Genomic DNA, 14550 nt, shown 5'->3' on the forward strand with positions numbered 1-14550 from the left:
ATAAAACTCCTAGAAGAAAATATAGGGTCTAAATTTGCAGACATTACCCTGAGCAATCTTTTTACGGATACATCCCTGTGGGCAAGGGAAGTAAAAGAAAAAATGAACATATGGGACTACATCAAACTTAAAAGTTTTTTCACAACAAAGGAAACCATCAATAAAGCAAAAAAGAAGCCTACTGAATGGGAGAAGATATTTGTCAACGAGATACCTGATAAGGAGTTAATATTCAAAATATACAAAACACTCATGCAATTCAACACCAAAAAAACAACCCATTTAAAAAATGGGCAGAGGATATGAAGAGACATTTCTCTAAAGAGGACATACAGATGGCCAACAGGCATATGAAAACATGTTCAACCTCACTAAGCATTAGGGAAATACAAATAAAAACCACAATGAGATACCACCTTACCCCGGTCAGAATGGCTATCATCAATAAATCAACAAATAACAAATGCTGGCGAAGCTGTGGGGAAAAGGGAACCCTGGTGCACTGTTGGTGGGACTGCAGACTGGTGCAGCCACTATGGAAATCAGTATGGAGGTGTCGCAAAAAACCTTATGACCCAGCACTTCCACTCTTAGGTATTTATCCAGAAAAACCCAAGACATTAATCTGAAAAAATATATGCACCCCTATGTTCATTGCGACACTATTCACAATAGCTAAGACTTGGAAATAACCAAAATGCCCATCGGTAGACAACTGGATTAAGGAACTATGGTACATTTACACAATGGAGTATTACTCAGCCACAAAGAAGGAGGAAATAGTACGATTTGCAATGATATGGATGGAACTAGAGAACATTATGCTAAGTGAAATAAGTCAGTCAGAGAAAGACAAATGCCATATGATCTCTCTTATATGTGGAATCTAAAAAGCTGAATAAATGAGAAATGTAAGCAGAAATAGTCTCAGAGACACAGAGGAAAAACAGGGTTGCTAGTTGGGAGCCGGTGGGGATGAAGGAGAAGGGGAAGCGACGAGACAATACAAATCAGTAACTACAATATGACCTCAGGGATAGAAAAGACAGTTTGGGGAATATAATCAATAATGTTGTAAATACTTTTTAGGGGGCCAGATGGACTCATGTCTTGTTAGGGAGACCACTTCATAGTCCATGTAGAGGCCTGACCACCGCACTGTATTTCTGAAGCTGATCTTGAATAATATTGTATGTCAACTATAGTTATATATACATATAGTCACGGGACATGGAGTAGAGTGTGGGAATGGAGTCAATGGAATTGTAATAGATAAGCATGATATCGGGGTGGGAGGGCAGTAGATGGGGGTGGGGGTTATTTCTGTGTGAAGGGTGAAAAGGATAACTATTGCATTGCTCTGTACACCTGAAACTAACAATAAAAAATTTTTTTTAAAAAGACAGGGTAGCTGAATGGATAAGAAAACAAGACCTTTACATATGCTGCCTATACGAAACTCATTTCAGATAGAAAGACACACACAGACTAAAGGGATGGAAAAGGATATTTCATGAAAATGGAAACAAACAAAAAAGCTGGGATAGCAATATTTATACCAGACAAAATAGACTTTAAAACAAAGACTATAGCAAGAGACAAAGAAGAATCCAATAATTCTACTTCAGGGTATTTATCTGAAGAAACCCAAAACACTAATTTGAAAAGACAAATGCATCAATATGTTCACTGCAGTATTATTTACAGTAGCCAAGATATGGAAGGAATCTAAGTGTCCATCAATAGATGAGTGCATAAAGAAGTTGTACATATACACAATGGAATATTACTCAGCCATAAAAAAGAATGAAATCTTGCCCTCTGCAACAACATGGATGGACCTAGAGATGTATTACACTAAGTGAAATAAGTCAGACGGAGAAAGACAAATACCATATAATTTCACTTACATGTGGAATTTAACAAACAAAATAAAAAACAGAAATAAACTAATAGATACAGAGAACATTTTAATGGTTGCAAGATGGGAGGGGGTTGGGAGGATGGGTGAAAAAGGGGAAAGAATTAAGAATACAAATTGATAGTTATAAAATAGTCATGGGGATGTAAAGTATAGCATTGGAATATATTCAGTGATATTGTAATAACTATGCACCATGTCAGATGGATATTAGATTTATTGGGTGATCACTTTGTAAGTTATGTAAATGTCTAGTAACTATGTTGTACACCTGAAAATAATACTGATGCTTTGTGTAAAAAAAAAAAAAAAAAAAAAGACAGTTCCTCAAAAGGCTAAACAGAGAGTTTCCATATGACACAGCAAGTCCACCACTAGATATGTACCCAAAAGAACTAAAAACAGGTGTTTAAAGAAAAACTTCTACACAAATATTCATAGGAGCATTATTCTTAATAGCCAATATGTGGAAACAACCTAAATGCCCTTCCAATTGATGAATGGATAAATAAAATGTGGTATAGCTATACAAGAGAATACTATTCAGCAATAAAAAGAAATGAAATATTGATTTAAAAAAAAAGAAATAACCAAAGGAAGAATGCACAATATAAGAACGAGTACCCATAGAGGTAGGTGTAAACCTAGAAAGTGTGATGTATAAAAGCCTGGAGAATATTAAGTGGTAAATGATAGATGTTATCAAATACCGTAGACAGATCATGTAATATGAATATTGATCTTTTAACAACGGAAAATTGGTGACTTTTATGAGAACAATTTCACTGCTATGATAATGAAAACTATAGTAGGTTGAAGTAGGAGTAGAAGTTGAGGATGTAGAGATAAGAAATGTTAAATCTTTCAAGATTGACTATGAAGAAAATAAGATGACTCAGTAGCTGACTGTGGAGGCTGCTGCTGCTTTTTTATTTTTTAAGATGCAAGTGATTTATGTATATTCCCAATTGGCAAAAGTCAAGTAAAAGGTGAACTTGCAGATGAATGACATTGAAAGGGCAAAATCATTATCAACAGGTTAGTTGGTGAGCATGGATGTAGTAATTTTAAAACATCAGCTGAAATAGCCCAATGCATCCATCTCATGATTGAGATGATCTTGCAAGTTAAGACTAAATTACAGATGTTTACTTTCTATAAACCCCGGAATCCTACATCCATTACTATACTAAAGACAGCCTTAACAGTGACCTTAACAAAATTTGATGTCTGTTGTCAGGCACTGCTCACATTTGTTTCTGTTGCCTCTCTTCTCTGTTTTCATGGATGACCAATCCCCTTTTGGCTGATGTAGTCATATTCAGTTGTGTTAATTCATTAATTTTGGCTATTTGCTTGTTAGCCCTATAGATATTATGTCTTTTTAAAGATCAGTTTTTGAGATAGCATCTCTTCTTTGGTTTATTTTATGTCGCTTTTACTGTAGACAGTGAGTCTTGCATTATTTTTTGATTCTTGGGGGGAAATGCACCATAACTTCAGAGAAATCACCTATGGTTTATTAAAGAAGTAGGAGTGAATGAGCCTACCTATTCTCATATGACATCTCTTTAAAATTACTGGATTGGGAAAGTATTATTGCCTAGAATGAAGAAACCAATTCTTAAATATTAATTCCAGAAATGTATTGAATGCCTATTTTGTATGCCAGGAGTGGAAAGGTACAATTGAAAGGATAGAAAAGATTCCTGCCTTCATAGTTCATAGCTTAATGGGAAGTACAGCATCAAACAAATAATTATACAAATAATTTTCAAGTACAGTTTTGGGAATTAATCTGGACATGGTATACAGTCCTATCAGAGTGTGGAACAGGATCTAGACTTGGGAGTTCAGTGAAACCTCTGTCCAAAACAAATGACATTTTAGCTGAGGTTTGCTGAATAGGAGTTAGCTGAACATGCACCCCCTACCCTCCTGCGTTTCATTCCAAAGGAATAAAATGTGAAGGCCCTGAGTTGTTAGCCTCCTTTTTCTTTAAATATTGTCTGTTTAGTCCCCTACAAGCAGTAATGATTTCTTCTTCCCCTTACCACCATCTGATTTTGTTGATAAATATTCTTAGTATACATAAGCGCCTACTCCTTGCTTTGTTGGTCTCAGTGATATTCTTTTATTTCCAGCTGATATTTATGAGGAATCACAGAGCTTACTTTACTTTCCACTTAATTTCCCCTTTGTTATGTTTTTGTTGGTGGTATATTTTTTTACATTGTCAGAGCGTACATTTACATAGTCTTCTGTAGATCTGAACTCCTTAATTAGGCTTATTTCTGCAATTAAGGATGTTCAGTGCTCAACATCAGACTTTGCGCTGTAGTTTCTCCAATTATTTCTTGGTTATATATAGTTTGCTCTCTAGTTGATGCTCTATGAATAACTCCTGGGAATAGTGACCTTGAGTTCTTCACATACATAACTGTTTATATGTGAATTTTATACTTCAGATTTTTAACTTTCGAGTCCCATAGTTTTACCAAAAAGTGTTAAATGCAATATGAGTCTTTATTTTTAGATATGTAGATTCATTACTCCTTTTAATTCTAGAGCATTTTCTTGGATTATAGTTTTCTTTGTTTATCCTATTCTAGTCCCTTGATTTTCTGCTTTGGGGTTACAATTATACATATTCTAGATCTTTGCCTGACTTCTGTATCTATCATTTAATTTCAATTTATTTTTTTCATTTTCTCCTTTTTTTATTACTGTTTTATTTTCTTCACATTTTCCCTGCATGTAATCCAATTATTTTTTTCTATTTTTCATGCCATCTTTTTACTCTGTTCCTTCTAACTTAACCTATATTTTCTAGTATTTTTTCTTCTTTCCTCAGTTCTTTCAGAACTATTTTTATATCCCCCTGTGCTTCAGTCATCTCATTTTTGAGCTTTTTATCAAGAATTGTAAAGGGCCTGAGTTTTCACCCTACTTGCAAGCGAAAAACTTAGCTTTCCACCGTTTCAAGCATCAGACAGCCATAAGACATGAAATGCGAGACTCCAGGATCAGAGCTGAAAGATTATAACTGACCAAAGGGAAGCCTCCCAAGTGGGCTGTAGATCTCTTTTATCAGCCAGGACCCACTGCAATAACTCTGAGACTTTTTACTGTCATCTATGAAAGGATCTAAGGTTGGCATGACGGATTGTGGGAGTTGTTGAATCATAGGTGGTTGTAATTTTGCATTATGTATTTCATCCTCTCATCTGCCAGGCAAACCAAAGTTCTAATGATTTTGAATCCTTCTGACCATCGTGGTCACAAATTTCCTTCCTTCTCACTCAGTGTAGATGTGCATCTCTGTACCTATTGTTTGAAGAAGGTAGAACTTTAACTGAAGACGGGTCTGTGTAATTGTTGTCACAGTGGTGTGGACTTGAAGTTGACAGAATCATTGGTGAAGAAGTCTACTTGTGTGGAGAAGATTAACAACTAAGACATCATTTAGGCAAATGCCTTTGGATCTGCTGCCCAGTTCTGGGCCTGACACCTCCTCCTTACTTTCTTTTCATTAATAGGCAACAAAAGTGGAGGACCATGCAATTTTGTCAGTATGTCCAATTTCAATTTACGAGAATTTCCCTCAAATCTTGTTAATTGTCCTGTGGGGTTGGGTCTTTTCTCCTCCAAAAATCTGTGTATCTGTCAGCATTCCATCTGTTGTCCAATCTGTTAAGTACTGTAAAGGGTCTGAGCTTGTTTCCTACTTGCAAGCTAGCAGATGCGTTTCATGGATGCTGACCGAAGACACAAGACCCCTGGGTCAGAGACAAAAGACTTCACTACTCAAAGCAGAAGCAGTAATCACAATGTTCACATATTGTTGCTGGTCCCCCAAGCTCCAGTTCTCATACAGCAATGTATAGGGCCAGGGGACACCTGCACCATGAATGGGTTGTGGTAAGGAAAGGAACCGAGGGTCAAGAGCCCAGCACCTTTTAAACAAGTAGTGAACATTGTATCCATCAACAATCCAGTGTGTTGCCTCCCAAAACTGTTTCCTTCCAGCCAGCATCCTCTTCCTCCTCCCAGAAGTAGAGTGTCTGATGTTATACACCACTTTTGTCCTCCCTTTCACATCAGGGAATTCTGACCTTTGGGTAACTGCTCTGGATCTACCCCAACTGTGCTCTTTTGTATGAGAAGTTTCCATGAGTTGGTAACCCAGTGCCAAGGAGAAAAGGAGAGAAGAAATGACCAGGGAATGTCTGGGGCACATCAATGGATACCTGTAACCGCTGGGCTGTAGACCTGCTCTGTTGTTACCTTACCACCTCTGGCTGGCAGTGGAGTGGTACTGAAGTTCTCTGACACAATGGCAATAATGCAGATTAGGATTACACCCAGGGCAGTAGAGAAAAGTAGAGCAAAAAAAATTAGTTTTCTTTCTGCTTATTCCCATTAGTGCCACCAGGCTCTCCTCAGCTCTAGGCTGCCGTTCTCTTTCGCCCTCTCCCATCCAGACGATCTCTAGCTCCCTAGGGGTGTCCAAGAGTTGTTTAATTAAATGCCAGGATTTATCCTTTTGGGTCTTTGTAATCTTTGGAGATAGGTTTCGAGGAGGGAACCAGCATTTCAAGTTAGTTTGTTCCAGACAAGAAGACATTTCTCTTATTTTCTAAGATCTGGTTCAAATTCTGTCCCCAAAAATATTCTGGACACACTAATTACACTTGGCTATGTGTACTATATCTTGGTAGAATGTATTCATACATGCAATTTAAAATTTATTAACAGTCATATTATTCTTTAAATTTTTAATGCTATTCTTAGTCTCCTCTTACATTTTAAATAGGGCCTGTGTCTTATTCTTGTATTGTAACCCCACAACCTTGGAGTGAATTGGTCTGATATGCTGGCATTTTCCAAGTAATTTTTTTGTTGTTAAAGTTGATTGGGGTGACAATTGTTAGTAAAGTTACATAGGTCTCAGGTGTACTATTCTATAATACATCATCTATGTGTCACATTGTGTGCTCACCACTGAGAGTCAGTTCTCCTTCCATCACATGTTCATTGCAGCGTTAATTACAGTGGCCAGGACATGGAAACAACCAAATAGATTTTAATGGCAAGATTATTTTCACCTGGGCCTGTATTGATCGCTTGTGCTTCACTGGAAGAGCCATAAGAAGTTAATAATAAAATAGAGATCTTGATTTTCCATTTTTCTCTAACACCATCTATAACCAAACTTAAGATATGATTATATGACATTAAGTTCACATTATAGTGAGAGAAATGTGTCAGTGTGTTTAATATGCAATACTAATTTCTTTTTCTTTTGAATTCTTTTCATAGAATCAGAGTATTCTTATTATAACTTAATCCTGAAGAAAGCTGGACAATTCTTAGACAATTTACAAATCAATCTCTTAAAGTTTGCTCTCTCTATAAGGGCATACTCTCCAACTATTCAGATGTTTCAACAGGTATGTAAAAATACCCAAACTATATATATGACAAAGCAGCATGCTAGCTATGTACATAAATCTATCTTAAGTGAATATCTTTAGTTCAAAAGGGTCTATAAACTTATAATAGCCATTGATTATATTATCATTGTTATTGATTATAATATAATTGAATGTATTATGTAATTTTATAGTTATTTGGGATAAGGAAATTATTAGGACAGAGCATTAACATGAATTTTCATATAGTGGAAATTTTAATTTAATGAAACATTTTCAACAACTTAGAAGTATGTATTTTTCACTATAAAGTTGATTTTGTTAATTTTTTTATTCTGCCTGCATATAGATATTTTTTACTTTAATTAGAGCAATAACTCAATAGTAGTTGATGAGTTATTTTAATCAAAGTAACGTGCAAGTTTTTAAAATCATATTGCAATTATCAACTACTGTAGCTAAATATAACCTTTGAAATCTTAGATTGCAGCTGATGAGCCACCACCACCAGATGGTTGTGATGCATTTGTGGTTATCCATAAAAAACACACCTGTAAAATTAATGAGATTAAAAAGCTGCTGAAGAAGGCCACTTCAAGGTAAATGAAGGATAGCCTATAGTGAAAGATGTGGTTTATAAAGAGTTGAGGGTCAAAAGACCAGACATTTTTTATAATACAAAATTTTAATATTTTAGGATATTGTATGCTAAAGAATGTGCTGTATATTGAAAAGCTGCATATGTATGAGATGGTCATCTGAGTTGTTTTTCTAAAATATATAAGTATGTTCAGTATTTTGTCTTGATTAGCTTGTGATTTTAGAATATAAAATACCATAAAATAGATAAGTTTTATATAAACAGTAAACATATAGAACTATGGACTTATTCGGACTATATCTCTTTAAATATAAATTGAAATATGTACCTTGGAAATAAAAAATTAATAATAAAACAATAATATAGAGTTGCATTTTTAGAATGTATTGTTCAAAACCTTTGTTTTTACTTCTCCCAAGTGTTTTATACAAATGAATACAGGGATTAGCATTGTAGCATCTGTGGTTCCATTTCACCCCATGGAATGTGAGGACCATGGGGGACCAATGCAAACATGCTCATGCTGCTTGTGTGCAGTTAGTAGTAAAGTTTTCTGTTTCTGACCTAGAAATCTCATGTTTTCTGCCAGCACCCATGAAACAGGAAAAGGCAACTTGGTAGCTTGTAAAGTAGGGTAAAATAAAATTCCCTCGCCTGACAGAAGCATTAGATTAATACATTTTTTTCTTTTTGTGAACCTTAGTCACATAATCCTTGTTTTATGACATACTATCAATATTGACCAATGGTTGGCTGCTTTTTCTTATTTGCATAAATGATTTATGTATTTGCATATGTATTTATGGTAATATAAATATTTTAATATTTTCCCTCTCTGTAGATGTTTCTCATTGCTAAATTTTCTTCAGTTTTCATTTTCTTTCAGTTTTTTCAGATTAGATTTTTCTGTTTTTTTAAAGAAATGACTGATAGAATTTATTCTCTTTTTTTTTTGCCATTGTTCTAATTTATTACCTTTTGCATTCATTATTTGAGTCTCTTGCCTTTGGTTGAGCTAAACATTTGGTTTATTTTCCTTTTTTATCTCCTCAATCATAACACACTTAGGGCATCAAAGTTGCCTTTGTGATATTCTCATGTACTATTTTTCTAAAAAGCTCCTTAATAGTAAATTTTATTTCCTTGTTGGAAGCAAGGGGACAAAGTTATACGCATTTACAATGGTGATGATTGCTGTTACTTTCTCCCAGATATATAAATCACATTTTAGTGTATTATTTGGATCTGGGCAGATCCAAACCAGGGATCTTTGAACCCTGGGACAAGAATCGTTCCAGCTTTCCTTTTGACTAGTATATTGTGTTTCAAGTTGTAAGCTTTTATGCTTTAAGTGGTAAGGCTGACCATCAATTATGATTCTAAATTAAACTGCGTAAATTTTATAGTTAGTAGATTTTGCTCCCAAATTATGTTTAAGATTTATATTAGCTTTCAACTTCATTTAAGAGCTTTTGTCTTTTTCTGTGTCTGAAAATATTATTTGGAGATTCTGGGAAATGTAGTGAATAGGGACTGCTCTCCAAATGCCACTTCAAGTCAGCATGCCCCTCATCTTTTGTAACTTTAAACTTTTTGTCTAAAATGGTAAGTGTACTTTTAAAGTAAAAAAAAAATTATATGTGGTCATTATAAAAGTATTCAGATACTTCAGAAAAATGCAAAGCAGATAGGCAAAATGACCCATAATTCTGTTAACAGTTTGGTATATTCTTTTCTTCTTTTTTAATGCATATATGAACATGTAAATATATATGTATATTTTAACCAACATGGAATTGTACTTTAAAGGATATCTTAAAACCTTCCCTCAATAAATTATACATCCTTACATGCCTTACACATAAATAAATATAAATACAGGTATGCTTGGTCATTGTGCAGCAGGACCAGTATATATTGTTTGTTGTATTTCCACCTGACACATAGTAGATGCTCAAAAATATTTATCAAATGAATTGTATAATAGTTGAATTAACAAGTACATTTAATTATATGACCCTTTCTGATAGATATAAGATATTTTACATTTTCTTCTACTATAAACACTACCTAATTGAATGTCCTTATACATGTATCTTTATATAGTTACCTTGGTATTGTCTTAGGTAAATTTCTAAAACTGGAATCACTAGATAAATAAGTGTATGATTTAAAATTAGCACATACTTCAAAATTGTTCTTAAGACAGTTGGTTATGTTTTACACTTCATTTCTAATGTGGTTTTTTTTTTTAATTTTTTTTATTGGGTAATTGGGGAAGGGAAACAGCCAAGTTGTTATTCCTCAGTCTTAGTTGTGGGGGGTGCAGCTAGCTCAGCTCCAAGTCCAGTCGCCATCTGGCCTCCCAACGGCAGCTTTCAGCCTCTCAGCTTAAGGTGCTGTGTTCAATTTCAGTTGCGGGTGGGTGTAGCCCACCATCCCATGCGGGAGTAGAACCAGCAACCTTGTTGTTAGGAGCACGTGCTCTCACTAGCTGACCATCCTGCCACCTGTTGGCAGCTCATCGGCAGCTCAGCTCGGCGTAGCTCACTGGCCCATGTGGGAATTGAACCGGTGACCCTGTTGCTCAGAGCTTACGTTCTTAACCAACTGAGCCACTCAGCCGGCCCATTTCTAATATTTTCACCACTGCTAATTTGTATTATTTTCCTGTATAAGAGTCAATTCAATAAGTGAAAATTTCTATTTTCAAATGTAACCTATTCAATTTTTAAAGACTATTTCCTTCTTACCCAGTAATTCTCTATGGGTGTAGGGTAATTTTTTTTTTAACCTATGATGTACCAGTTCCTGAAGTAATAGTAACAAACTTTGAAAGGTATGTGTGTATGGGTGCAGGAAGGTGCTCTCTATTACAGACTCACGAACAACTGGTAGACAAGCCCTTACCTTTGCCTCTGGAAAATCTATTCCATTTCTTCTAATTTTTGCTTTTATATTCAACCTCAGGATTGATCTACTAGCATTGTTTCATTAGCTGCTTTTCCAATTACCAGCAATAGTAAATTATTTGAAAATATTACCTTTCATACTAATATTAAAATATAAGATACCCTGGGGCCCACCAAGTGGCACATTGGTTAAGAGCTGGCTTGAGACGCCAGCTCTGAGCAGCAGGGCCCCAGTTCGGATCCCACATTAGGGCCAGTGACGCTGCGCCCTCTACAGCTAAGATGGTGAACAACAGCTTGACCTGGAGCTGGGCTGCCGTGAGTCGCCAGCGATGGCGTAGGCTGCAGTGAGTCTGCAGAGGGCTACTGTGAGCTACCGTGAGTGACTGGCAGCCAACGTGAGCTGCCAGCAGCTGGTGTGAGCTGCCAAGAGCCGCCGTGAGTGGCCGTCCAGTGGCTGGCAACCGATCTGCTTCAAGAGCGCAATGATAATACCAACATGGGCCAGTGAAGTGACATCCTCCACAACTAGACTGAAGAACAAAAGGACAGCAACTTTTCTGTACCCCTTCCCCGATTATCCAATGCTGTTCCCCTCCCTTAATTCCCCAATAAGACCTTAAAAAATATGTATATATACATATATATACATATGATACCTTGTTTAAATTACTAAATGTACTTCTATAGTACTGATTTGGTAAAAATCAATTTTTGATGGTAATCTATTTGAATTTGTGCCATTTGAGTTCCAAGGAATCAGTGAAAATGAGAATGATTTCAATAATTTCACCTAGTTTAAGATTCTTTCATTTCTCTTTTTAAATGTGAAGTATGATTTTACTGTTATATTCTTTTTGTATTTATTAATAGGATTTTATGAAGAATGGCAACTAATTCAGTTTCTCTTGTTTTGCACATTTGTATCTCTTCATCTGTTGTAGAAGAGATTAATAGTGAAGTCAAATATTATTTGAGACTGATAAAATTTGATTTGTTTCATGTTTCAAATACCTAAACATTGACAGTAATATTTCAGAAATCATATCTTGTGTTAAATGTTAGTAATTAAATCAGATAAAAGTGAATGAATGTGTATAAGGGGAAGCAAAATTTGCCATCCCAAAATATACCTTTTGGGATATTATTTTAAGCTGGTCATTTTTAAGAAACAAAAAGCTCAGAAAGAACCTTTGACCTTCCTGGAACTGCCTAAAAGAATTTAGACAGAGGACCTACTCCAGGAAGGGAGCTATTATCATAGATAACTATAGTTTAGTATGAACTAAATGTGATAGACAGGGAGGAACTGAGCAAGGCCATTTTCATCAAAGTCTTCTCTGTGTCCCATTATTAGAGATGGCCCAGCAAACATTTATTTACCAAATATTTGCTTTTCTATCTCCGTGTGAATGACCTTCCTGCCCTTTGAAGCATCAGCCCCGCCCGTCCCTAGCTCAGGATGGCATCTGTGTGCCGTAACTGCCCAGTCTGCTTTCGGGTCCATATTCATATGGTACTTCTGCATGGACTTACAGAATACATTTTGACATTCTCTCCTGTTAACCTGCCTCATATTAATTTAATTATTAGTCCAGTCAGAACTTAAAAAGGTAGGAAGAAAATTATTTTTCTCTCCCCCCCATGTAAAACTTTTATACTTCAAAAAAACATTTATTAAAATAAAAAAGTAGTTGAGTATGCATACGTACTATCAGAACCAAACTGTAAACCACTGCAAAGACACTTGATTATAATTTCACAAACCTGAAATAAACATAGTACTCCATACTGATGTCAAGTAATATCACAAACTTTAAGCCAAATAATTAATGGGACGTTTTCATTATTCTGTTAATTAAGAAGTTTTATTGAATACTTGAGTGCTTTTGATTTATAGTAACTTAAGTCAGTTATCAGGACCAATAGTCATTTATCCATTTTAAATGTAAAAGTTAAGTTATTTCTACTGGCAATCCTTATTCTATAATAATTGAACAAAATAGAAATTTGAGTTTCTCTCTAATAGAAGATATAATCTATACATGTACAGCTTTCCAGCCATGTCAGAAAACTGAATAATTAGTTATTTTATTTACCATAGTTCATTGTAGAAAGTATGTCTCTGAGTTTATCATAAATATTATAGGAATGTTTCTCTATAGAATATCATACAGTGGTGATCACCAAAAGATTTTATCAGTTTCAGTTTATCTCAAATAATTAATGTAATATTGTATTTTATTTTTTCATATTTAAAATTATACTTCTGGATAAAAATACTCAGTTTCCTTTTAAATTATGATTTTGGGAATTCTCATTCTTACTGCATACAATAACGTTGTAACCATGATGGGAGAGTTAAAAATGTAAAGAAAATATTATCTACTTCTGACTACAAATTAATTTTCCTTACATACAGAACAATATAAGCATATAATAAGATAGGATGTAATATAAACATGCTTTAAATTTTGTTATATGTCGATAAATGAAAAAGAATCCTATACACATCTAGTTTATGAAACCCAAGCAAATCAATAGAAAGCAACTTAAAAGTTGCTGTGTTCATCTATTTTTTTTTTGCTGGCTCCCTCAGGCCATATACATATTTCTCTTGTCTACCTCTTTTACAATTATTGTATATATGAGAGAATTAATAACCTCATTTAAATATTTTATTTTCTAATTGAACTCTTATGATTTTGTGTTTTATTACATCATCCAGTAACAGTGATGGTGTAAATTGTATTGTACAAAACTTGTCTCAAGTATCATATTATAATGGGTAAGAGCATGAGTTTTGTTTTCTTTTATTTTTATTCCCATATCCCCACCCTCCTGCCCCTGTAAGTTCTTTGATAAGCATAAATTATAGAATATCATGATATATTTCTCATATGCTCTTTACTTTCAATTCTTTTAAAAGTTTGTGTTTTCATTTTAGGCCCAGACCTTATCTTTTTAAAGGAGACCATAAATTTCCTACAAACAAAGAGAACTTACCAGTGGTAATTCTCTATGCAGAAATGGGTACCAGAGTATTTGGTAAATTTCACACAGTATTGTCTGAAAAAGCTCACATTGGAGAAATTCTGTATGTTCTTCGCCATTATATTCAGGTATATGTTTGTTTTATTCAAGGTTATTTTGGCTGTAAAAAATACATTTTATGATAATTTCCTTACTAGAGTTCACATAATTTCCATCAGGACAGCTATTTAAGATTTTTAAAAAATTAACAAAACTGTCAAATGCAAATTTTATATGGAAAAATATATTGGGATTCTGTGTGTTTTCTGGGGGTATCATGTTTATGTATTGTCCCCTTACGTCTGGACCAGATTTAAAACTTGGATAAAAGAACAAAATCATTATGCAATAAAATGTGTACAATATTAGGATTCATAAATAGTTACTTTTAATGAAAATGCATTATGATGAGGAAATCTGATTTACTTGATACAATGATGTAAGCGTGGTTGGTGTAGGAATGGTCTTAACCCTGGTTCATTGGACAGCTGACTACTTATTCAAGTTTCTGTTCGAATGTGTTGAATTATCCCCTACTCTCTCAACCTCTCATTGCTATCACACTATCACATCATTCTGTTTTAATAACTTTATAGCACTTTGTACTATAGCTCAAATTTTTTTTTAAGATTTTATTGGGGAATTGGG

General features: G+C 34.6%; 1 protein-coding gene across 1 annotated transcript in view; it reads left to right on the forward strand.

Moving 5' to 3' along the window:
- The window catches only part of UGGT2 (UDP-glucose glycoprotein glucosyltransferase 2), a 163700-nt gene that overhangs the window by 14401 nt on the left and 134749 nt on the right, over positions 1 to 14550 (forward strand). Inside the window, exons 3-5 of the mRNA XM_019663849.1 lie at positions 7244 to 7374; positions 7840 to 7955; positions 13817 to 13991. Coding sequence (XP_019519394.1) covers positions 7244 to 7374; positions 7840 to 7955; positions 13817 to 13991 — 422 coding nt within the window. The remainder of the gene's footprint in view (positions 1 to 7243; positions 7375 to 7839; positions 7956 to 13816; positions 13992 to 14550) is intronic.

The sequence above is a fragment of the Hipposideros armiger genome, unplaced genomic scaffold (assembly GCF_001890085.2).
Source record: "Hipposideros armiger isolate ML-2016 unplaced genomic scaffold, ASM189008v1 scaffold_407, whole genome shotgun sequence".
Taxonomy (NCBI): Eukaryota; Metazoa; Chordata; class Mammalia; order Chiroptera; family Hipposideridae; genus Hipposideros; species Hipposideros armiger.